Genomic DNA, 26,681 nt, shown 5'->3' with positions numbered 1-26,681 from the left:
AGGAAGAATTTTGTTTGAGCCTCGTTTTGGGATCTAGTTTCGCTTCATACTTTTTCGCGTTCTTGTCATGATTCTCTGAAGCAGGAAACGCGACAACATATATCTTTGTTGGCGGTTTATGACCCTATGTGTCTCTGCAACGCTTTTGACTAGAGGAAAGACAAATCCGACGGAAAAAGAACCATGTCAATTGGATACAGAATGAAAGAGTTATAAGTAAAATAATAAAGTGAAGTAAACTTCCCGAGTCCCCTGTGATCAGGTTGAGGGCCCTTGACCTAAACGAATTTTGGAGCAAATATTCGTCCAAATCTCCAAGTTTAGAGCGTCATCTGGTACTTGATTTCCTTGAGAGTGATAAAATCGGTTGGATGGTTTCTCCTTTGCACTGTCGAGTTCGTAATGAACTTTATCTTCTCTGGTGAGGTCAATTGCAGGCAGGATCCCGTCAGTGCTATTCTCAACAGTTTTAGTACTCCTTCTTTAGGAAACATGTACTCGATCTAAATTTGTTGGATTTATCCCTACTGGTAACTCTAAAGGTGTTTTCAGATAAGTCTGGATATCGATCTGAGATTTTGCAAGATTCTGTTGAGTCTCCGGGAGTTCTCCTTGGTACTTACCTAATTTTTTTAAGGATTAGCAGTAGATTTTTATGAAAATAGGTTATTAGGGAGTTTTGTTATGCAGGAAGAGATCCACGTGATCCAGGACGCACTAACCTATTCACTAAGGTCCAACTCGAAAGAGACAAGAAATGATGGTAGGGATAACTCTCTCGGCTAAATCTGTAATGGATTTACAAAGACTGAATCAATATAACGTTTTTTGTGTTTGGATTGGTGGAATAGTCTTCTTTCGTAAGAGACCGTGATTGATATCTGTAACTGAGTGAACAACCTCCCACTGTGGTCGCCAAAATCTAGTTACCTAAAATTTGAGAGAGGTGAGAAGTGGGATTCTAGGGTTTCTGAAATTGAGTTACGGGAGGTTGAGCACGAACAATGTATGTCTAAACCACGTACAATGGTCGTTCAAAGACTGCTTCAGTCACAAGGAAGAGGTTTAGGGCTGGTCTTAGGGAAGAAAGCAAACAAAGAGAGAGATCAGATAATTCTAGGTTTGAAGAAGAATTACTCTGAGAGTTTTTTTTTTTTTTTTGAGAAAGTTTTGCGTTAGCTTGGAGAAATAGAAGACCTCTTTATAGCTGAATTCTCTAATCTCAGGTCGGTGAAGATAGGGATTGATTGTCGTGCCGTGCGGAGCACTTTTCCCGTCTCTTCAGGAATAGATTGAGATAAACTAGGTTGAGTTTATCTCATTATTTCGCCGCCCTTACTCTCTTCTGTGGTGAGAAATAGGCCGGGTATTTCTCACACGTGTCGTAGACCGCCAGATCAAAATCCTAATTGATATACCCCCATTTGTGTGAACCTGAGTCAGCCTTTGTGATGATCTATTGAGAGAGAAATATTCTCTTTAGCCGAGTTGGCCAAGATAGAGAGATATTCTCGATTTGTGAGAATGACTAGGATGAGTCACGTGAAAAGGCATGGAATGCTTCAGGAGTCGTTTGTAGAGTGTGAGAGGAGATGAGGTTGAGCTACCTCTCTCCATGGTTGGTCACATATGTCATGTGGAGACCGTATTATTGCTTGTAGGCCCCTTTGTTGAGCATGCAGGGCTCAAGAGAGTTTATCCACATTTTGGATAGACATGTATAGTTCAGGCTCAATTTATTAGCCGTGAATGTGTTTGAGAGGCTTAGAAATAGGCTTGAAACCTATCTAAGGCGTGTTCCCATCATGGGGAATATTCATCCCTGCCTGAGATTTCCCGAGAGATTTGAATCTCTCCGCAAGTGAATCTCTCCGGGATTTTGAAAAGAGATATGTATCTCTTTGAGATTTTGTGGAAAGATGTGAATCTCTCTGGGATTTTGAGAAGAGTTGTTAATCTCTTTGAGATTTTGCGAAGAGATGTGAATCTCTCCGAGATTTTGAGAAGAGACGAATCTCTCTGAGATTTTGCAGAGAGATGTGAATCTCTCCGGGATTTTGAGACGAGATGTGAATCTCTTCAATATTTTGCAGACGGATCCAAATCTCTATGAAGATTTTATTGACGGATCTGAATCTCTTGGTGTCCAGATGGATTCGTCCTAAAGAGAGAGAAAGGGATTTGTGCGCCTGGTTAATGCCTCTTTGAGACTTTGGCTCATTTGTCTTTGACCAGCATATCTCGCAGAGATGTGCTAGGAATCAACTGTGTCTATATGATGGGGATGACAAGACCAATGTATCTCGAAAGGATGTTTTAGGAGTCTGTCGAAAGGGCTCGGAGGCAGAATAACCAGTGTATCTTGCCGGGATGTACTAGGAACTATTCAAAAGCCTCGGTAAGTCGAGTCAGAGCCTAAAGTAGACATGACCAATGTATCTCGCGATGATGTACTAGGAATCAGTCCTTGATCTCAAAGAGGATGAATCGTGCTTACATGAGACATGTATGTCTCCGCTCTGAGTCAGAAGTCTGTCGGGGACATTTTTACGTATCTACAAAGCCTACATGATCAGCAGTATCTTGTCGAGGATGTATACTAGGAATCATGGCATCACAATCAGCTGCATCTCACGAAGACATGCTGGAATCGTGGTTGTTCTGGTTCATAAGTCTGTCGGGGACGTTTTACGCTCTACAGAACCTACATGACCAGAAGTATCTCGTCGAGGATATGCGCTAGGATTCACGGCATGACGACCATCAGTGTCTCGCGGGGACGTATACTAGAAATCGTGGCTATGAGTGCCTTGAGGACCAAGGGCTTAATCTCTCCCGTGAGAGTTGAATTTGGTCTATGGTCTTAAAATGATAATTTTTCCCCTTATCCAAATTTCACCATCTACAACTACCAAACTCAGTTGACCACAGTTCGTGAACTAGGTTTGTCAACTGCTAGCCTTTGATACCAATTTTCAAATTTCAGTTCACAACGGTTAGTGAACAGTCCCCAACTGGGGTTATGGTTTGTGAACTGGTTCGCCTGCCCTCCTGTATTTATGAAAATCATATATCTATGGTTTGCGAACCAGTTCGCCAACCTACCCTGAGTAGAAGTATCAGAAAGTTTCACATTTGTCTCTTATGATGCTTGAAGCATTCCCGCATGATAATCATTTGAATGGGTAATTTTTCAATTGATCCACAAATTAATTCACATAATAAATTGTTTAGAACTAAGATTGTTGAGGATCGTTGAACATCTTTGCTTAGAATTATATTTCAAGATTTTTAACAAGGCAAGCTTGACTCGAAATTTATTTGTTGTAGATCTACTATAAGTCATACGACATCGTCTCAAAAAGATAGAATAGTAAGATAGTGACTCAAATAGAATGGTTCAGTCTTCACATACCTGATACAAAAGTTCTCCAAATTTCTTCGCCTATCTTCAGTCTTCAAGGGTGATGTTTGATACTCAACTACCAAATTCTAACCTAGTCCGAGACTTGACTTAGTAGACTAAAAATCAAGATATAGTTTTGATCATCTAACATTGACAACAAGCTTGAGATAGAAAAACTTGTGGGCTCAACCGAGCAATGCTCTAACACATAGATCATTAGCAATCTTAATTAGAACAATTTATTGTTCACTAACTATTTGTTTTTCAAGTTGATCATTTGGAAATTTTCCAAGAAACAGTGCATATTGTTATTCGAAATATTTCAAATTTAATTATGAGAAATTTAGAACTGCTTGGTGCAAGGTACACATACTTGTATGAATTACCTAAGTCAGTTTGAATTTTACAGATTCTAGAGGTTACCGAATGGGGGTAGTTTGCAAACCCCTTAAATATGACTTCGTGAAATGCGAAGGTTCTTCATAGAATTGTATTTTAGGTTACGACTTTGAAGATTTCACTTATGGATTCGTGAAAACCGGCCAGACTATCTTTTACCATCTGGATCTTGTTCTACTGGTTATTGAAGTTCCTCGGACTTTAGATTAGCAATAAGATAGATAGAAATCGGAAACTTCTATTTGTCTCAGACTTTTTGATTCCTCAAGATAGATATCTAAACTCTTATTTGATTTGTTTGGATTGTTCTTGAGAAGTGGTTAGTAATCCAGGCTTCTCAACTAACTGAGTGTAAGTGTGTTGAATTCGTGAGGTTTGCTGGATTTTTCCTATTGCAAATAGATTTCCAAACCTAAATTGAAACACATCAAAATGGAAATCAAATAGGCTTCATCTTTATTGGGTCTTTTTTTTCATTAGCATCCTTTACTTTCAATGCAAAGCATATTGTTTTGCATTCAAATACCGTATGCCCAACAATTTTATAATGAGAACAAAATTTAGAAGGTTTTTGGATTTCAAAAGTTTGATGAAACCCCTTTGCCCTAGCAATAATACCGATTTTTTCAGGCATAGAAAAATCAATACCAGCAAGAATACTAGCAAGATATCCATATTCATGATTTAGGGTTTTATCATCAATTTTAACTGGTTGTATACTCTATGTTTTGTTAGGGGTATCTTTTTATCTCTAAACTTAAGTTGCTAACCTGGTAACTTCACTCACACTAATGCATTTGTAATTCTTTAATTTTCATGATGAAATCTTAGAACCCAATCTTGAAGTCTCAAAGGTTGTTTATTAAAAAACTACAGAGCTTCCTCCCAGACCCTTTTTATTTAATCGTCTTCGTCTGGAGGCTTGATGGTGAAGAAACCTTTGTTCATTGGAAATAGTGACGATTTCCATAGAATTTCCTTTGTTTCATCAGAATATTTTTCGTGTCCTTAAACTTCAGTTTTGAATCCGTAAAATCTAGTCTACCAATTAAGTTGAACTTCCATCGATCCATAATTGCGTTATAAATTAAGATAAGCTTCGGATCTTTTCTTGTTTTCTGCAAAATTTAGAAATCCACTTTTATCGACACATGACAAATAACAACTAATGAAAAAAGAAAAAAAAAAAAAAAAAAAAAAAAAAAAAAAAAAGACCCACCACTGCTAGCGTTACTGTTATGGTTTTGAGGTTGATCCACCATCCTCAATTTTGGTTTTGTCGAAAGATGGGAATTTTTTTATTTTTTTTTGAAACCCTTAGTCCTCCGATAAAAGTCATTTTATCAGCATCCTCTATTCAAAAGGATATTCGATTGTGCCACACTGCCACTTGGATAAATACCTATTGTTTTGAGAAATAAATAGTGGTTTTGACAGAAATTTTTAAAAAATAATGGATGTAGAATTTTGGCAAAAGATCTTCTGAAATACATTCCCCAAATGAAGCTCCCAAACAAATATACCAAAATTATTGTTTTCAGTCCTCCTCACGGTCAAACTGAGTCTGTAAATAACATCCCGACTCATAGCCAAAAGAAATCCTCCCCAAAGTCGGTTTTTTTTTTCCCCTAATAACAAGAAACTCTTATTAGAAATCCTCCCCAAAGTCGGTATGTTTTTGTTTCCCCTAATAACAAGAAAGAGAAAATTGACTAAGAGCTTCCGGAATAAGGATGGAGTCGGTAAAGCAACTATGCCGACATATAAATATACCGGAGTATCCGTAAAGATGTAGATGATTCTCTATACTTGTTTCCCAAATTAAGAAGTGCTGTAACAGATTGCACAAAGCTGCTTGAACCAGGAGGATAAGGACAACATGCAGGTATATATGAACGTCTGCATGTAGCATGATAAATGGCTTGCACATATAAGTAATGTGTGTGCATATATGTTGACTGTTCTTATGCTTCATTCTTTTTTTGCTTTTTATCTTTCTTTTTGAGTCGTCGTTTATCTTAATTAGGGTTAAAAACCATATATGGATTCCAGTTTTCTTTTCCTATAACAACAACCATAACAACTAATCAACAACAAGTATATATATTTGTGATCAATGGGTTAATCAAGAACTCAGTCGAAGCAACCTGAAGGTGGTACAGTATCAATTACAGTATTTAATTAGAGTTTTTACAGTGTTTGATATTTGTAATTTGATTTTCTTTTTCAGTCGGGCATTCTTTGAAAGACATAGACTAATATGTGCATTGATTCAATTATGCAGGTTAAGAACGTAAACGCTAAGCCCAGAAGGAAAAGAGGTTCTTCCTCATTATTGCCATCAAGCACTGCAGCAGTAACTACACCTTTAGTGACTGTTTGTAATAATAATAATACTAGCAAAGTTGGACTACAATCACCATCACCCTCTATGGTTTCCGTCAACAATGGCGTAGGAGCACCGGAACCGTATCAGTCTACCAATAACGTCGTACGAGTAGTACCACAAGCAAAATCTAACCCGATGTCAACAATGTCATCGGCAAAATCAACTAAAACTACTCTTCCAGGAGTCCATCAAGATCAACACAACCCAATGATAAAGAATGTTAAACGGGAACCGGGTGATAATGTTGTTGAAATTTCATCAAGACCATCATCAGCTAGACTGACGACAGCAGCAACTAGTATAACACGATCAACTAACGAGGGGAAGATTTTGTCATCTCAAGAAAATGGAACTCGTCATGACCAGCAAGGGGGTGATAGTTTATTAAGGGGATGGGAGAAATTTGTGGAGTACGAGAGACCCACTGTGTCTGAGGTTGAAGCAGAAAAGTGGCAGGAAGAGCAAAGGGTCTTCAATATATTGTCCAACTTTGACGAGTGGGCTGAGTATGCTACAGAGGATTATGAACATTTAACCTGGAGAACAATGCAGAACATGTTTTCAGATGTCGAGGAAGTAACCTTGTTCTAGTACTATGTTAGAAGATGTGTCTTATTATGTGATGCCAAACTCATAACATTACTTACACAGTAGATACGTATAAGTGGCTCGCAATTTGTTTCTTGAGTATCTTATTCATTCAAACGGGAGTTAATATGTATAGGGAGAGAGATGTATGTCTAGTTTGATGAATTGTGAATAGAAAGAAAGACAAAAAGAGTAAACAGAATTCATCTCATGGAAATTCAGTCACAGTTTTGAATAGTAACATCAACTATCATATTACATTAATTACTTATTGCCCTTGTTTTGATGATTCAGACATTGAGATTGGTTCAAGAAACCCGGCAACGTTTTGAACGGAAACACCAACCACCTTCAAAAAATTAGATATTGCAGCAGCAGGGTGCATAAGCAGTACACCAATAACAGCAAACAAAGCAGATGTATGTTTACAATCTATTAAACCCTTGTTGGAAAACAAACAAGAGGTAAGAAACGAAAAACGAAAATCATTATTATCACTTAAAACTTAGCAATTATACCCGAGAGTCCGAGACACCAAGCAAGATGGATTTAACTATGAATGGTTGGTTATAGACAAAGCATTGCCGGGCAAGTCTCCTTTGGCAGTAATTTTATGGTTCAGCAATGAATATCAAAAATCTGCCAAAGAAGGAATTGCCCAGTAATACATCTTCTATGCTCCTACTACTACTAGTACTACTTCAGATACTACTGAATCCACACATTGCCGTGGAAGTGTATCAGCGAGTGATTTATAATTAAAGCTACACGGCATATTCTAAGCACATACCCAGTCTGTTATGATATCTGTTTGCAACTTGTCAATCTAATGCACGTTTCTTGCTGTCAATCCTCACACCACATCTGCAACCCAGGAGTTGGTGCCTTTTAATAGATATTTTAGTAGGTTTTTCTGTTTTTGTGTCGAATGGTAAATCGTTCTTACTATATGAATAAGGTTTAGCCTAATTCTGATTTATTAAAAGAACTTGCATCCCTTTCCAAGAGCCCCTGCTTGATTTATCTCATGGATTAATCAAAATTTGGCTGCGAACAAAGGTCTAATCATGTGTTAAGTTTTCAGTGAGGCCTGGGATTCAATCCCACTAGAACGGGGTTTTTCTTTCTTTCTTTGCCTAGCTACCCGGACTTGTAGGTACCAGGCCTCTTCTTACTAAAAAGATTTTCAAATTTATTTGTATTATTTTTCTCACTGTATCTATAGATAAAAGAAAAGTTTCACCAAGCAACCCCAGAACTTTGGAAGCATTGCTTATTCCAGCACAACTCAACACAGACTCCTAGACAAGAATAAAGAACAAAAGAGTAAAAGAGGCAAATACCTATTAAAAGAAGAATGAAATGTAAAAAAAATTCCAGAGACAACATTATAGAGATCACTGTTCTCAATTTAGTTTTTACAGAATACCACTTTTCTTTGTTCCTGCTTTTTTTCTCAATCTAGTGCTTCTAAGAACAATGCCATGCGTATAGTACTTCTCAAGCAATATTGGCCACTGAAATGAATCAACAAACCAACCCATAATCTTCTGACAAGTTTTTAGTAGATATGATGCATATATTACATAAAAGTAAAAAATACCTTGTGTCTTAATTACAAAATAGAATTCAGTGGATGGACTTCCATTCCATACCAAAGAGGGAAGATCCGGCAGCATCTTCTCTCCTTGAGATTTTTCCATATTCTCTTCTTCAAATGAAAGTAAGTTTCTCCATGAGTGGTCTTTGTTTCCTACCTGTCAAAACAAAATAGACATGAATAAAGAGATTCCTGTATGTTGAAGCCCGAGCTTGTACTAACTAATGATAACAAGCAAAGGGATCTGATATATTATGCTTGGCTGGTTGGAATTCGATGGGGGTTGATATGAGATATAGAGAGACAGATGTCGGGGACCATATCTCTAGTAGTGACTAATCACAAAAGTAAAAAGTGAATACGATAGCACCACCAAAGAGAGAATAAGAATTGTGCATAAGCATATGCTACCCCTTTGCTTATTCACAGCATATCCAAATTCAATTACATGAATCACCCCTACAAGTATAAATGCGTTAATGTGAGTTTCATGAGAACAGAGTCACAAGCATTGATGAAGAAGTGCAGAAACCAATGTGGGGTTTGTGAATAACAGTGCAATTCTCCTTTGGCAGAGAGAAAGCTGTCATGCTTCGGTATACAACAAATTTACAGCTTTCTATCCGCCAAGGGAGAATTGCCCTGCAATTGACCCATACATGCAAGAATTGGTAAGCTAACTAAAGCATCGACCATTAGACTACTCGTTTCGATAGTTAGCACACAGGTTACTTTTCATCATTAGTCAATGACAACCATTAGAAAGGTTTTTAAACCTAAACGAACTTTTTAGTGCAGCGTGCAGGATTTTTCATTTCATTTCTATCTTACCTCCGTGATGACTGTTTAACTGTTACATAGTCAATTGGGATTTGATTTTGTTCTCTTCTTTTCTATTTGTTTTATGTACGATATGAATATCAGGAAATCAGATCTCACATTAATGATATTCCAGGGCGCTTAAGAAAATATTGATAAGTGCTATGTGTTTCAGCTCATAATTAAATTATTCAAAACAGATTAATTCAGAACCATATCAGGTGCTTATAAATGTGGTGAGTCTACTGTCAACTTACCCTTTCCCTTTGAGACCAGATGCTTCTGGCTTGCACATAGTAACCCAGTTTAGCTTCTGTGACTTCGTGAGTTGCAGGGAGACACCATTACCGACTTAGTAAGTAGTAAGTTCTGGCACCACCACTGTATTGGAATCACACATTGAACTAGAATCACATCCTCAGCTTACATGAGTATGTTGGTGGTGAATTGACTCTATTTCATGTCCTACTCAGTAATGTAATTCAAAATCTGATAGGGTGGCCCTAAGTTTGTCATACTTGTCAATAATACCTCTAATTGGACTGCCTAACTGTTAGACTGATTAGCATTCACTAGTACTGTATGGAAAGCAAGATAGGATTGTCAATGTTTAGAGAGACTTTGACCGACTGTATTGGGAGTTGACGACATCAAGTGACAAAAGCTGGTTCTGAGCGCCAAGCTAAATAATTACATAAGTGATGTTTACTTTCAGTATAATTAGATTGGTATAAAACACAAACCTGTTTACAAAACTACCACATGGAAGTCCCTCCATTCCAGATGAAAAATTGTTTGAGATGGTAACAGCTCCGGGGTTGTAAAACAAAATTGAATACCTATCAAAACAAACAAAGGAACTGGTGACCAAATGATAGAGAAACATGACAGTAATATTATCACCCAGTCTTCCCCCATGCTAAGTATCCACAAGGTGAAAAGTAAGATGTATCAGTTTTACTCTGTCAAGCACATTAAGATCTTGAACAGGATGACACGTTAAGAATGCAGCACCGGAAATGGAACAGTTTACAATCCCTAATAACTAAAAAGTATAGAATTAACCATGTATTTTCGACCATAATTTGATTGAGTTATGAATTCAATATACAATTTACATAAGGATTGTCTCCATGTGAACCCTAGAGGCTTGGCTGCTCTCATCCTTCCTCTAATACCAAATTCTAAAAGAAAAATGTCATTGGTGAACACCAAGGAGTATGCTTTTGAAATATTTTATCCACCAGTAAGAACAAAGAATACCATTGCAATACAATATAGCACTACCACAGAGGATCTTGAATTTTTTTTAGACAACTTTTCAACACTAGCTATAATGGAAAATAAACTTAAATTGCACAATTAGTTAAGATTCTAACTACTTCATAAAAAGGTTGCTAATTTCTTCGCGTTATACAAAGTAGGTGACAAAGTTTACTGCCCAAAATAAAAATAAACACATATATATAGGCACAAGATTTACATGTTTCTTCCCAAGTTTACAGATGCAGGCCCTTACTGCTGCAATTTCCAAAAAAAAATAGGCAAGCTTCTAAAAGTTATGCGTATACAAATAAACTTGTTCACAATCATAGAGCATACAATGCTCAAATTCCCAACTGAAAGTGAAGATGACTACAGTTCTAATGACCTAGGAAAAAAAACAGATTTGCTAATTAAATATCAGATTAAGTTTAAGAACATTTTCTTGTTAATGTTTTCAAGAAAAAAAAAAGAGTACCCTTTGCGGCTGTGTTGCCCAAAATTAACAGGATAAAGACGGTAAGTTAAAACTTTGTTTCAAGCAAAAGAAGTATGAACATAGAGAAGCTCTATTAACAAGGGAGCTAAGTGATGAAGAATCCCTTTTTTAAAGGTAAAAAGATGCTAATGCTACAATGAAGAAAGAAAACCCATATATGTCCTTCCCCATAGAGTCCGTAGTCACTAAACACAGCATACCTTCATTCTGTTTTTTTATTTCTAGTGGCACTTTAGTTTTCTAGAAATAAGGACATGTATAACTAAATCTATTATCATGCGCTCAAGGCGCAATATCAACCATAGAACTGATCAAACTAAATCGTGAGCAAACTTTCGGTCAAATGCACTTATTTTATTCAGCAAAAGATCCAGCAGCATCTTCTGTATTCCATCTACTCATTAAAAAAAATAAGTTCATATCTGCCTTATGTTCTACCTGTCAAATCATGGACGCCTAGGAAAGCAATTCCATTATGCTGAAACTCGGGGTCGTATTTGGTAGTTCATTTGGCCCTTGCATGGTTGTACACGGCTATTTCAGCTTTATAACTCAATTTCATGAAATTTTGTCCACAGACTATATCTCGCTAGTGAATAATAGTGATAACTGAGTAGAGGACCATAGAACAAAATCAACAGATTATATGACCAGACAGAAAAGTGAAAAGAATCAGCTAGATAAGAAAGGAATTTTCACAGCATATGCTACTCTACTTCTAAGTATATCCAAACTTAGGGAAGAAATCACCTAGTATAAAAGCTGAAGTATACAAGCTACAATGGCATGTCCAGTTGCAGAGGACAACATGCAATGTGGGTTGATGAATGACAGTGCAATCCTCTCTTGGCAGAGAGAATAATAGTACAGTGTGCCTTGAATGAACACTATTATTACTTTCTGGCTGCCAAGGGAGAATTGCCCAGCCATTCGCTCACACAATCAGTCAGATTATCGATGTCAGATGGATACAAATAAAAACAGAAATCAGACTAGTACCAAAGCTGGAGTATGCATGTTAAAATGGTAAGACCAGATGCATATTATAACATGCAATGTGGGGTTGATGAATGACAGTGCGATTCTCCCTTGGCAGAAAGAACAATAGTACAGTGTTTCATGAATATACACTTTTGAAATGTTCTGACTGCCAAGGGAGAATTGCCCCGCCATTTGGTCACACAATCAGTTGGATTACCTAAAGCTATTGATCAACTCGGAAGTTGGACAAGCTTCAAGCAGTAAGCACCAACTCTCGAAGCTCAAGTACACAATACAATTGTGCGACCAACTGCATAGAATAATATGTGATGTGGGGTTGATCGATGACGGTGCAATTTCTGCTTGGCAGAGAGAACATTAATACAGTGTTTCATGAATGTACACTACTATAATTTTCTGGTTGCCAAGGGAGAATTGCCCCGCCATTCGCCCATACAATCAGTTTAAGTTGATGAACTAGATATACAGATCAGTGGAAGTATAAGACAATAGCGTACTGCTTTAAATATTAACGTGCAGGTAAAGCTCACAATATAAACGCATAGAAGACGAAGATTACCATCTGCAACACATGTGTAGAGGATCTCTGTTTATCCAGGAGATATCAATCTTCCCGCTTTCTTAATAAATGTTTGCATTTCAACATTATATAGCTGATAAATATTGCATACAAAAAATAATAATAATAAAAGAGCAACAGATTGAAACAAAAAAAATAAAATAATAATAATAATAATAATAATAAAAAAAAACATAGATATATGCTGATTATTCAATGCCATTCATATTTGGAATGGCAACATATAGATAACTGCTGACATGGTGTTGCCATGTCTCCCATGTTTGATAAAAAGTTTATTTAAATAAATGACAACAAAACCCAAGTCATGGGAGATTACTTAAACAAATTAAGTACTGGTAACTTTCTAATTCAGGTTTTAATTCACTTTGTGAGGTTGGCCAAATTCATGTTCTACCATTTAACAATTTATTTCTGTTCCCAAATGCATATCAAAACAAGTGATCATCATATTTACAATAATGTACATATACGTATATTAAGAGCATCCACAGTCATGGAGTCGACCAAATGCCAAATAGCAGACCAAAAGCTAAAAAAAATTGGCATTTTACACTGAGCAACCACAGTCGTGGAAGACTATTTTTAGTCAGGCGGAAGTATAACAAACGCCCCAGTTCAGGCGCACTTTTAATGACCGTCCCAGTTCAGGCGCGCTTTTAATGACCGTCTCATTCAGGCGCATTTTTAATGTCCGCCTCATTCAGGCGCACTTTTAATGACCGTCTGATATCAGGCGCATTTTTAATGTGCGCCTGATTCAGGCGCACTTTTAATGTCCGTCTAATTCAGGCGCACTTTTAATGATCGCCTGATTTCAGGCGCACTTTCAATGACCGCCTGATTCAGGCGCACTTTTAATGACCGCCTGATTAGTGAATTTACATAAATATTAGCCACTAATCTTCTTCTAATAACGTATTAGCCCACTAATTTTCTTCTAATAACGTATTAGCCCACTAAACGAGTGAATATACCAACGTCCCATTGGGGCGTACATTAAAGCAACGTCCCATTGGGACGTAAAATATACCAACGTCCCATTGGGGCGTACAATATAACTACGTCTGTGTTGGGGCGTATGTATTACATGCGTTTGGTTAGGCGGAGTTTATAGATGCGCCTGATTCATACGTTAATTATACTTCCGTCTGATTTCATACGGTCACTAAAATCTCGTCTGCTTTCATACGCTATTAATACTTCCGTCCCACTATATTTCGTTTAGTCTGGGTTAACGACCACATTTGGTCTCAAACCCTAATTTTGGCGATCAAATTTGGGTTTGGTCCCTTCCGTTGCGGCATATTTTGAGACCAAATTTGAGTTTAGTCCCCAAATTTGGCCGTGACTGTGGTTGCTCTAAAAGTACTGCTAACTTTTTCAGATTCCATGGGTGTAATAAGTTGAGTGAAAGGCAAACCTGTCTACCACACTGAAGTTACTCCCTTGCGAAGGTAAAACGCCAAAACAATTCAGCCTCTGAGGCGTCCTAAAAAGATAACCTGCCAAATTAAACAAATTAACTATTGAGCACGAGACTAAATAAGGCAGTGTAATCAAGATAAAAGTAAGAGAAATGTGTTTTGCACCCTGAGGACTTCTGATAAGAAATCCCCAATGGCCTATATGGAGGTCTAGTGTCCGATTTCCAACTTAGCAATCTCCACTTTTGGTTATTAGTTGTCTTATCAGTGGGACTCATAAGTTTGTTCTGAATTTTCTGTATTCTTTCAAATCTACTCCGCTGGCCGTGGGTAAGAACTATTAAGTTCTTATCAACTTCCTACTACCATATTGTTGAAAACTTCACCAATTACCCCATGAGATTCTAACAACTAGCCAGATATGAGTAAATGAAATTCCAACCTTCAAAACCCCATTGCAGGTTAATACACCAATAGATAGTTAAACACATATATATATACTGAGCACTTTGGGTGCAAGAGAAAATGAAAACTTAAGCATGTTAATGGAGCTCAACCTTTGGACCCCAGCCATGTTTACAGTTCATACAAGAACTGGTCCTCCCACCATCTTCTGTATAGCACATTCTGCAATGACAATGAAAGTGTATCTAATTTGGGACTCTTGTCCAATAAGGAAAAACTATGACATAAGAATAATACCAATCTAAAAAGGTGACATTTCCACAGGCTGTCCTATGACATCGATCAAAGGTGAAATGTGAGATAGGATTTGCAAGTACTGTTAAGCATACAACCGAACACTTCCAACATATCAATAAGAAATTCACTGGACTCCAGGTTTCAATCCTTAAATTATGAAAAGACAAACACACCAGTGACAGAACAATCCAGAATTACACAGACAAAGGAATCGTACTATAAGACAGAGATGCTAATAATTTTCCAATTCAAATAAATATCACTATATATTAGATAAATTATGGACGAATACAAAGACTGATACAGAACAACAAATGAAGCCCTTATTTAATAAACAAGGTAACTCCACTCCACTCCAACCCACCCACCCCCACACACCTCCCCCACCCACCCTCTCTAAATAGTGCGCAGCTAATATCAGTTTTGTCTACTGCAGCAGCTTTTTCTATTAGTGAGTGAAATGAGAAACCATCACCTCATTCATTACTGACAGTTCAACTACACAATGCGTACTTTAATTTCTCAGAAGGCACCAAATCAAGTTCAGGAAAAGATATTTTTGGTTAAGGTGTACTATTTTTATTCAGTTCAAATATTTAAGGAAACAAATTTATGGTACGAATGTACTGAAAAACATGAAGGTCCAGGAGCATTTTTTTTTATAATATGCCAAATATTCATTCGCTTTTTCTTTCAACAGTGGATCTATTTCACCTGTCAATTCATAGATAATTAACAAAGCGCGGCCTTTTACATTGAAGCTCGGGGTCATATGGCCTTTGCTTAGTCGTATGGTTTATTCGCTTTTTTACCTCGATTTCAGATGTATGACCAACTACAAATATAACACAGAATAAACTCCAGATAAGAAAAGGAACTGCTCATGGCATATGCTTCTCTACTTCACAGTATATCCAATTCAAACCACAGATCACTTAGTATAAAAGCAGAAGAAACCATGTTACATTGGCATGATCAGTAGTGAAGGATAGTGTACAAATGCAATGTGGGGTTGAGGAATGACGGTGCAATCCTCCCTTGGCAGAGAGAACAATCAATAACGAACTATTATCTCTTTCTGACCGCCAAGGGAGAATTGCCCTGCCGTTCGCCCATACAACCAGTTAGGTTAAGTTGTTTAACTATTCTGATTCACAGCACATTCGAATGCACAGCCAAATTGCTTAATAGTGAAGGACAGCGTGCAAATGCAATATGGGTTGATGAATGACAGTGCAATCTTCCCTTGGCAGAGAGAACAATCAGTAAGTTCTACCTAACGTACTATTATCTCTTTCTGTCTGCCAAGGGAGAATTGCCCTGCCATTCGACCGTACAACCGTCAGTTTAAGGCGATTAACTACTCTACTTCACAGTAAGTCTGAATTCTTAGCACAAATCACTTGGAATAAGCGGAAGTAACCATGTTACATTGACATGGTTAATAGTGAAGGACAACATGCAAATGCAATGTGGGGTTGATGAATGACAGCGTGATCCTCTCTTGGCAGAGAGAACAATACATAAGTGATGCCTTACTTACTATTATCTTTTTCTGTCTGCCAAGGGAGAATTGCCCTGCCATTCGCCCGTACAACCGGTAGTTTAAAGCTACTCTACTTCACAGTATATCCAAATTCAACGCACAAATCACTTAGTACAGAAGTGGAAGTAGCCATGTTACATTGGCATGATTACAGTGAAGGACGTCGTGCAAATGCAATGTGGGGCTGATGAATGACGTGTGATCCGCCCTTTGCAGAGAGAACAATCAATTATTTCTACCTAGCATATTATTATCTTTCGGTCTGCCAAGGGATTATTGCCTGTCACTCGCCCATACAACCATTTACTTAAAGTTGTTTAACTAAATGTCTCAATTATCCGATCATTTCTACTTTCCGTATGCAGGTAAGCATGATCATGTACTGTCAAATAGATTTTATTTTATTTTTGTTGTTTGCAGAAGAACCTTTGTGTTGAAGAGAAATTAGTCCTGCCGTGTACTTAGTCAATTCTTATAATTAACGATACAGTCAAAGCTGGTAAATGTAAAAGGTGTTACAATAATGGAAGATCAATTTCTAATATTATTCGTAGAAAAGAATGACGACTCAAGACTAATATAAAGCGTTATGTAATGTCATTCTCATCGTCTTCTATCCTTTTTATGACTAGATACAGAATAAATTTATAAGATTATGATAATGCCCACACAACATGTGTGCGCATAATAATCTCGAAGTAAATGGACGTAATAGAAACCATATGCAAGGAATAAAACATACCTTTTGACGCTTCAGCTTTCCAATCCAAGCTTTAGTGTCCACTTTACCGGATCAAATTAGTACAGCTTAACCTCCTATCATGCTCCCAATCTTTCTGAAAGCGTATCCAAGAGCTTTGATCTAGGATTCATCTGTTTAACTATGAAGCCCAGAAGCCTTCTATCTCAATACACAAACAAAACTATGGAATCAGGAAACACATCTCTGAAGCAGGCTTTCCCAAAGCATCTTATAAGCTCAATGGAATACAGCATCTTAGCCTGCTTACACGTGGTAGTCATCAGCAACTTTATATTCTACGCAGCGTGATGTTGTTCAAATCTGATACTCCTTTATTCTTACAACCTACATCTCATATGCACTTGACACTTGCAAGATATAGGAACATGCTTTTGGAAACCATTAATTAAAAAAATACGCTTGATACCTCCCGAAGCTTCATAACGAATGCTTACAAAAGCAAATGTCACCCTGATCAGAAAGAATGAGCTCCATTTTTATGTTTAGTGTGATGTTTTCTTGTTTGTTATTAGGTAGAGTGATCATTCTTGGAATCAGGAAGCATCTATAAGCTCGAAAGAACTCAACATTTCAGTTTTCTTACGTACCACTGACATAAGCATCCTCCATTCCTCCCTGTATTTACATTAAATATACTTCCTTGGCTAACATTTTCAAAACTGACTGTAACAGCACTAAGTTCCCTTCACAAAACAACCCATCTAGCAAAACATGGAACATTCCCCAGGAAAACCATCCCGCCCAAAACAAATGATGTGTTCGCCAGCTTCCACAGACTCCTATCACTTGGCCCATTGAAAAGTGTCTGGTACGTCACAGCATCAGGAGACCAATCTCGCCTCAGCAGAATAAATCCATTGCTTCACTCCATTTGCCCTCCTTTCAATACCAATCAATTACTACCTTTTAAATCATAACAGTTAGTTTTACCTTTCTCCGATTATCGCATCCAGAACTCCACATAACGATTGAAAAATCTTTCACCATCATCAGTCACAGAATCGGATTCACATCCAATTTCCTTCATTTCCATCGCAAAAGATACTCTCTTGCCACTCCCCATGAAATTTGTACAAATCGAAGTACTATAAACTGCTGAATCAAACATCTTATCCTTGAGCTTGAAAGTCAAATCCAGCATTTTAACTGTACAAAAGCCCTTGATCACTGAGTATACACAGATTACACTAGGTTTCACGCTAAACTTCTTTACCATCTCTTCTTTATACTTATAAGCTTCGATAAAACCCAGAAACCAATGTCTCAAACTTAACTACATTTTGTAGTATACCCTTTCACGCATTACATTAAACTGAATCCAAGCAGGAAGGCCAGAATTCAATGAACATACCATACTTCGAGAATTCAATGAACATACCATACTGACACTGAAAAGAAAAACTTGATCAAACAATTTGAAAGCGCCTTCTCAGACAAATGAGAAAGGCACTTGTTTGGGATAATCAAAACTAAGAAAGATATAAGCAGTATTGATAGCTACAAATTTCATTTATTCAAACCACAAAGATAAGGTTACAAAAACTTGAAAGATAAGATTACAGATTGTGACAACAAAATCAAAACACCCAAAATTTATTTTAAGGAATTTGCCTTTCAGCTGCTTCAGCAACAATGGGTAACCTAGGAACTTGCCCTAATAAACAAGAACCTGAACCGTAAATCAAAGAAACTAATAGAAATAGAAAAACAGTACTGTCTAAACTCTGAATCAAATCTAATCCAATACCTTCAGTTGGATTAAAACTTCTCTCTAAAAGATCAGGAAAAATTAACAAAACATCAAGAACTATAGCTTGCATTGTATTAAACCTAACATATCTACTAAAATTAGGGTTTCTAACAACAATGAAGTAAAGAGTAAGAAATACTAAAAACCCATTGAAAGGAAAGCTTTTGAATACCCTGATAGCTGGAAATAAGGGTTGTAGAAGCACTTGAATTGGAGTGAATTGAGTTATAACGTACTTTCCATACTGAACACCATCAAAGAATGGGTAGAAGTAACAAATGGCTGAGATTAAACGATCTGGAAGATCTGCAGAGTCATCCCCGTTGGAATTATTAGCTGAAACTAAGAACTTCCTAGGTTTACTGGTTTGAAGTGTGGGTTTTGCTGGAGAAATGAAGAATGATCGTTGTGATGAAAACAGTGAAGATGGTAAATGACTTCTGTTAAAGCAAGTTTTTGGAGTAACTGAGCAGCTCAAGAGAGATGCCATGGCCATTATTATTTTCTGTTTTTTTGGGCAACGGATTAGGGTTTCATCTATGGTCGAGTAAGTGAAGCTCAAGAAGAGGTTACCTAACTCGCCTTATCTTCTTCTACTGACTGATAACCGGGCACGGTTGTTTGTTTAACTAATCGGTCCACGGAGCATCCACGAGGGTAATCCATCAGATTAGTCCTTGGGGCTTATAGGGTGTTTGGTTATAGGGTGTTTGGTTATAGGAGTAGCAAGATAGTTTTGCTCTCAAAATCTTAACCTTTTAAGAGCAAGATAGTTTTGCTTGCAGGGTGTTTCTGGATTAACTGTTAAACCAGTTTTAGAAGTAAAAATGTTAAAATATTTTTGCTTCCGACTTTTGAGAATAATTTTTGTCTCTAATATCAAATTGCGCTAACAATTTTGGAAATTGTATCATATTATCTAGGGAGTTCGTTTTATTTTTTAATACGAAAGATGAATTGCATTTAAAATACATTTTTTTGTCCTCTTGAATACAAGCATTTAATCAAAAAGGTTTTTTAATTAACGATATGTTTAGCAAAAGAGTCTGCTACATGATTAACATCTCTATTTGTATATGTAAATTTGCAGTTTTCACTTTAGAAAGCAAATTCAAAATGTCAACTATTAGATTCCTAGTTTTTGCAATGAAGTTGCAAGGGAAAAATAAAGCAATTTATTGCTTGTTTTGCTGGTCCTTGGTGGATAAGGAGTACATTACGAGTTTATTTCCTTATCTGAAGTTTTGACAAGTTGGAAGATCATGTATTTTGGTTCTTTTTCAGCTTAGGATTGTTTTGTAATCCTTAAGTTGTTTTATTTTCTTGTTTGGCTTAAGGTGATACAAGCCTCTCATACCCTTTGTTTTTTTGTGTTTTTTTTCTCTTTTTATCAATAAAGTTTCCTTATATTTGTTGATAAAAAAAAAATTACATTAGATTCCTAGCTGTCCACTTTATAACGTTCAAATTTCAAACCGGGGCATATATCACATATTTATAATCCCCTTCTAGATGCAAGTTCTAAGTGCCTCTACTTTCAGCGCACACCACATCCTCCAATAAAGTTTTCGCTTCCGCTTGTACCCACAAAAATGCAAATGATTAGACCTATTCCCACGAACTTATTTGCAAATATCCAAGAAACATCAAAGTTTAACTTCAAATAAGGGTTGATCGGCTTCATCCAAGGTTTAAATCTATCACGACATAAGCAGAGATTCGTGCATTATTATCAAACAAATTTCTTCAGCTATAATGCCCTTCCTTGATGAGTTATAGCACTTTATAGTACTCAAGCAGAATTCGTAAAACTTTGTATTTATGAGGAGTTTCAAACTACATACATTATCGTTGTTTTGAAGATATAAGCTAAATTCAGAAAATCCATTGATTGAATACCTTTTAATTTTCAAATTTGGAATCTTGGTCTTGAATAAAGTAGTGGAGCTTTGTATTCTTACAAACTCATCTTGAAATACACCAGCGTTATGTGGTAGTTAAACCAAAAGTAACAAGTAGTATGATTCAATTTCGACAAAAGCACAATTAACTTGTTCAAATGCTTCTTTGGGATCAAAAAACTCTAGTAGCCCCGTTGGTAGGTGTTAGAGCATTGCTCGGTCGAACTCGCATGTGTTGCTATCTCAAGCACGTTTGTCAATGTTAGTGATCAAAACTATAAGTCTTGATTTCTAGCCTATTTATAGATGTCTCGGACTAGGACATAAATAGTGTAGTTGAGCCTAGATCTCTCGGCGTTCATCATTTGAAGACGAATAACTACTAAGGGGAGCTTGTGGAACTTCATCAACAAAAGGTATGTGGAGACTTAAACTCATCTATCACTTGGAAAGTCTATTTCTACTCTATCTCCTATATTGAGACATAAGTCGTGTTACGATATAGTTTTCTATTATACACATTTGAGATTTCGAGCTGAGTTTATCTCGCTTATATATTTCTCGAAATATGTGTTGGCAAGCTTTCGCTTTATCCATGTTCATCTTACATTCGTGACGGAAGTCCAAATAAGATCATATGAAAATTGTCGAGTTACATCTAACATAGTTTGTGTGATACAATCATTTGGTGTTTCCTTGGAATGTTTCATTATGATAATTTCAATAACTTGAAATTTCTTTGACGAAAAATAGTTTGTGAATAACAACTATATAACGTCCTCTAAGAAAGTTTCAATGATTGAAATTAAGAGTTGATGATATAACCATCTTTGGATATGAGCATATATAGTGTGTTCGCACATTAGTGTATAAATCCATAAACCGGGAACCAAGTGTATCCATATGTGTGTATACAAAATTGGTGAAGGAGACGGCATAAGTATGCGTACCCGTAGCATACTAGAGGAAGTTTTCGAACCGAAAATATCTGCTGAATTTGGGAATTACAAACTCCTAAACTAGTCGCCTTAAGTATGCGTACCCGTACGCATACTGGCGGAAGTTTTTGAACCGAGAATTTCGGTTGAGTTTGAAAACTTAACAAACTCAAATCTGGTTGCTTAAGTACGGATACCCGTACACATGCTTAAGCTGGTTATTTTGTCAAAACGGTCTGTTCATGAACTTAAACATTTGAATCTTAAGGAATGCAATATTTGCAAACCATGGCTATAATGTTCATGACTGATTCGAGTGAATCAAACCGATTTGGTTTCAATTGTATTCTCTATGCAATTGAACAACTATTTAACTAGTTTTATTTGAGTCATTTGAACTAGTTATGGATAAGATGAATAAGGTTAATATGAGAGTAAACATATGGATAACCTCGGTTAACTATTTGAGCCAACATGAGTGTACACGTTCGGGTACGGTTACATAAACCTAAATAAGGGTACATTTCATTTGTGTGTAACAAGCTAAGTTCGATCTAACGGTTTAAAGATATTAGCTTGGTTGAATCAGGTTTTTCATCTAACGGTGAATATTGAATGCTTTGTTACCAATGTAACTTGGATTGCAAACCCTGATTTGAAAACTATATAAAGGAGAACTCTAACAACTGGGAAACCTAATCCCTACACCTCCTGTGTGATACTAGTTGTATTGCTAGAGTCGATTCTCCTTTAACCTTAGGTTCCTTCTCGAGACCCTGTAGGTTAACAACTTGAAGACTTCAATGGGATTGTGAAGCCAGACCGATATTACTTCTCTTATAGTTGTGTGATCTGATCTTGATGTTTCTATCGTACGAGTGCAATTGTAAAATTGGCTTGAGATTTATTTCTCCGATAGGCAAGATAAAAAAGTAGCCACAAACAATCTTTCATCTCATCGTTTGTGATTCCACAATATCTAGTTTCGCCATCATACGATTTAGATTATTGTGAGATGATTGATAATACTAGGTTGTTCTTCGGGAATATAAGTCCGGTTTATCAATTGGTTCATGTTCACCTTGATTATCAAAAGACGGAATAAAAACTCTTGCGTATTTCTATGGAAGACAGATTTATTCAATCCTATAGACTTTTCTGTGTGAGACAGATTTGTTTATCAAGTCTTCGACTTTAGGTCGCATCAACTTTTGGTTGTAGGTGAGATCAGCTAAGGGAATCAAGTGTGTAGTATCGTGTTGGGATCAGAGACGTAAAGAGCGCAATTGTACCTTGAATCAGTGTGAGATTGATTAGGGTTCAACTACAGTCCAGTCCGAAGTTATTTTGTAGTAGGCTAGTGTCTGTAGCGGCTTGATACAGTGTGGTATTCAAACTGGACTAGGTACCGGGGGTTTTCTGCATTTGCGGTTTCCTAGTTAACAAATTATGGTGTCTGTGTTATTTCTTTTCCGCGTTATATTTTGTTATATAATCGAAATATCACAGGTCGTACGTTGTATCGATCAATTAGGAAATCCAAACTTTGGTTGTTGATTGAGATTGATTGATCCTTGAATATTGGTCGTTGGTATCGTTCAAGTTTACTCCTCTTATATTTAATCGGGCTCGCAGATTTATATTTGCTGATTGTGGATTGAATTAAGAGTTAGAGATATTAAACTCTTTGATATACTTTATTCTAGATTGAGTCTGACTGTCTAGTTGATTCTCTAGAAAGTATATTGGAGTAAGTCCTCTCAGATTGCCAAACGAGTTGTTGGTGTGGTTGTTAGACCCCCGCATTTTCAGTAGGTAACTAAGATTATGATTTAATTTCAGCGTTTATGACTTGTTATTTGAACTAAGGCATAACTATCTTTTATATAATTTCTTGTTTATTCTTTGGTCCTTCCCTTTACATATAAAAACACTCAAGACTTTGAGGATCTGATTAGACAGATTCTAGTGATTCAGAATTTGTTGATATAACTATTGATTTGCCAATATTAACAAACTTTATGCGGTAAATTAGATAATGGAATCAAGTGCAGGTTCCTACTTTCGAAGACTAAGAAGATTGAAGACTTTGATATTTTGACTTTGGTGTGATTATTTGCTTGATTTGATAGTCTGTGACAAACAAGTTATTTATTCAAATAAATGTAAGACTTATTAGATTGACGAGTTGTTTGTGATATAATCAAGTGGATTACTTTTGTAATCGTAAATCTTGATTGATTTTATCAAGGATTTTCGAATTTGACATATATGTATATGTATATATATATATACACATATATACATATATATGGTATCTTGGATATAAACGGAAACCTTAACTCTGAACTTAATCATTAAATATTTTGGTATTATGCTTTCTAGTGAGTGGTTAGCAAACAGTTTGGATCCCTATTATATGTAAGACACCCTAAAGGAATTGGGTTGCAGAAGTCTTCACAGCAACGAAGAAACTCTTGATAGAGGACTCTGTTGAGAGATTCACATGTGTTGGCCAGATTGATTGTACGTAACCACATGGATACCTAGGAACTGAGTAGATGGGGGTAGTTTTGTTCGGTCTTAACTAAACGAGGTTGTGTGTAGATGCTGCTCTTGAAAAAGTTAATAAAATAAAATGACTTTAATAAGTTCAAGGGTAGCTCAAGGAAACTAACCTGAAAATTATGAGAAACTAAATATTATCGTGATACACGAGGTCTGGGCTTTAAAGGAATAAATGCTCATAGTTTTGGTATAGAGGTAATATTTGTCAAGCCAAAAGATCTTGTTTAACTAAACTCTTCAAGGGTTGTCATCAAAGAAAGCGCTTCCCATGATGTCAAGGGAACGATACCTTTAATCAATGATGGAAAGAACAAAACCCATCGAGCTCGAATGCAAGTGGATCTACAATAAAGTAACATTAGTATTCACATATTCCTTATGTTGCTAATCATTGTTATTATCATGAAAATAAATGACACTTTAAAGGGGATGCATAATTCACAAGATTCAAGATGCATTTGATTTTGTATCAAACAAAGTGGCTAAGACGTTTGGCGTAATAACTCAAAATAAAATGAACTTAATCATTAAATATTTTGGTTGTCATCAAATAAAGCACTTCCCATGATGTCAAGGGAACGATACCTTTAATCAATGATGGAAAGAACAAAACCCATCAAGCTCGAATGCAAGTGGATCTACAATAAAGTAACATTAGCATTCACATATTCCTTATGTTGCTAATCATTGTTATTATCATGAAAATAAATGACACTTTAAAGGGGATGCATAATTCACAAGATTCAAGATGCATTTGATTTTGTATCAAACAAAGTGGCTAACACGTTTATCGTTATATATCAAAATCTAGGCAAAATAATTATTATAATTATGTGATATTTCAAGGTTTGTCCATTAATGCTTAACAAAGTTTGATCGGCTGTCAGGCAAATTAATGAAATCAATTCAAGTTCTTACTTCAGAAATATACATTAGAGTAAAGTAGCAAGAACAAGTTTGTTCTGATAAAAAAGCAGGTAATTGTCAATTGCTTTTGATTACTTATGTAAACATAGGGATTTTGATTGTGATTAAAGCTAAATTATACTAAAATAATAATTAAATGAATATCAAAGGTAAAACATATTGTTTAGAGGTTTCATCTTCTATCTTCCAACATGTTACCAATCGAACCATACTCAACATCCTTTCTCTCTCAACGTCAATAACCCTAAAGCATCCTATCGCAGGTTTACTCCGACAAAATTTCTTGTATCATTAAAGGCGCAAGACACACTCTGTGAAACCTTCTCAATAAATAATTGTAAGTAAGAGCTTCTCAAGTTTAACCATATAAAATCAATGTTCTTTGTGACTGGAGGTTATTCTAAGCAATACGACGGAAGAGACACACAAATTTAACCCAAGTTATGATTCTACACACACTTTCATGGCAACATCTCGTCGTTAAAAACTACATTATGCTACTTATGGTTAGAGTTATTCGGCATTTACATATCTCAAACCCTAATCTAGTTATAGATATGAATGCATGTTCATCTAATTCACAAACCAGCAATTTATAAACTGTATAACATAACCGATGTTAAAGAGATGATAAACATTTAATAATGAATACTTCAACCAATAAACATGTTTTCAAACATCATACTACATATCTGACCAAATATAAAAGGTTTAAATACTCATGGATTTATCAAAATCTATGAAAAAATAAGAAGAAAACAAGTAAAGCAAACCATAGAGATTGTTATGTTAAATCGCAATTCCAAGCCCTATCTTCTTGTTCTCGTTGTGTTGTAAAATGCCATTTTTTTCTCGTTAAGAGTCGAGGATGTCTTCTTATATAGTAATCTTGAAGTCGGGTCTTTTTTAAGTTCTTCCAGGCCCAAAAATAGAGTTAAAACGCGTCAAAAGTATCCCAAGAAATTCTCAGGTTCGGCTGACATATATACAGACTTCCTAAGCCGAACCTGACAAGCTAATTTTACCCTAGTTGATTTGAAAGTTTGGCTGACATGTGATGGATAGTTTTCAGCCAAATTTCCTCATGTACCCTCTTCGTTTTTCTCCAAAACTTCAATTCAGGATCGGTTAACTCCCTTCTAAACGAACATTCTCTTGAATACTTTTTCCAAAACCCACCTTAAAGTTCGGGGACCTCCATTGAATCGCTATTTAGATGAATATTCTCCTAGGCACCCTCAAAGAATTGATTTTTAGGCTTCAGGTTCGACTGACACGAGGTGATGAGTTATCAGTCGAACATCTCTCACGTACGATCGAGTCTTTCAAACTTGTTTTTCCGATAACTTTTTCGTCCGATGTCGGAATGACATAATTCTTCATCGTTGGCTTTGTTATTTAATTATCTTATAAGTATAAGAGAACCCTCCGGGTTTTGAGAAGTTATATTTATGTTTTGATACTTTTTTAATTGCAAAACTTCACTTCCTTGTTCATTTTATGTCGCAACGAACTCCATTATTATTCTTTGGTTGCATCCAATTTAGAACTCCCAAAAACTCAGAAAAAAATAAAATCAAGGCATAATGATATAACTAACAAGAAAATAATAAA

The 26,681-nt window shown here is 36.3% G+C and overlaps 1 protein-coding gene across 3 annotated transcripts; it reads right to left on the bottom strand.

The window, feature by feature from the left end:
• Positions 1–8,094: 8,094 nt before the first annotated feature.
• On the bottom strand, positions 8,095–19,360 carry LOC113302216 (protein TIC 20-v, chloroplastic-like). 3 transcript variants are annotated; one of them, XM_026551088.1, is made up of 9 exons: positions 16,963–19,360; positions 14,530–14,599; positions 13,969–14,050; positions 12,525–12,618; positions 11,402–11,572; positions 9,945–10,040; positions 9,459–9,582; positions 8,386–8,539; positions 8,095–8,299 (listed from the first exon to the last, which is right to left on the bottom strand). In XM_026551088.1, exon 1 carries the CDS (start codon positions 19,227–19,229, stop codon positions 18,582–18,584), a length of 648 nt encoding a protein of 215 aa, XP_026406873.1. In that variant the 5' UTR covers positions 19,230–19,360; the 3' UTR covers positions 8,095–8,299; positions 8,386–8,539; positions 9,459–9,582; positions 9,945–10,040; positions 11,402–11,572; positions 12,525–12,618; positions 13,969–14,050; positions 14,530–14,599; positions 16,963–18,581. The 3 variants fall into 3 exon arrangements, with proteins under 3 accessions (XP_026406873.1, XP_026406872.1, XP_026406874.1); XM_026551087.1 differs by having other exon boundaries at positions 8,095–8,539; XM_026551089.1 differs by lacking the exon at positions 9,459–9,582 and having other exon boundaries at positions 8,095–8,539.
• Between the last annotated feature and the right edge of the window lie 7,321 nt (positions 19,361–26,681).

The sequence above is a fragment of the Papaver somniferum genome, chromosome 8, assembly GCF_003573695.1.
Source record: "Papaver somniferum cultivar HN1 chromosome 8, ASM357369v1, whole genome shotgun sequence".
Classification (NCBI taxonomy): domain Eukaryota; kingdom Viridiplantae; phylum Streptophyta; class Magnoliopsida; order Ranunculales; family Papaveraceae; genus Papaver; species Papaver somniferum.
This window is presented reverse-complemented; position numbering and strand designations above follow the sequence as displayed.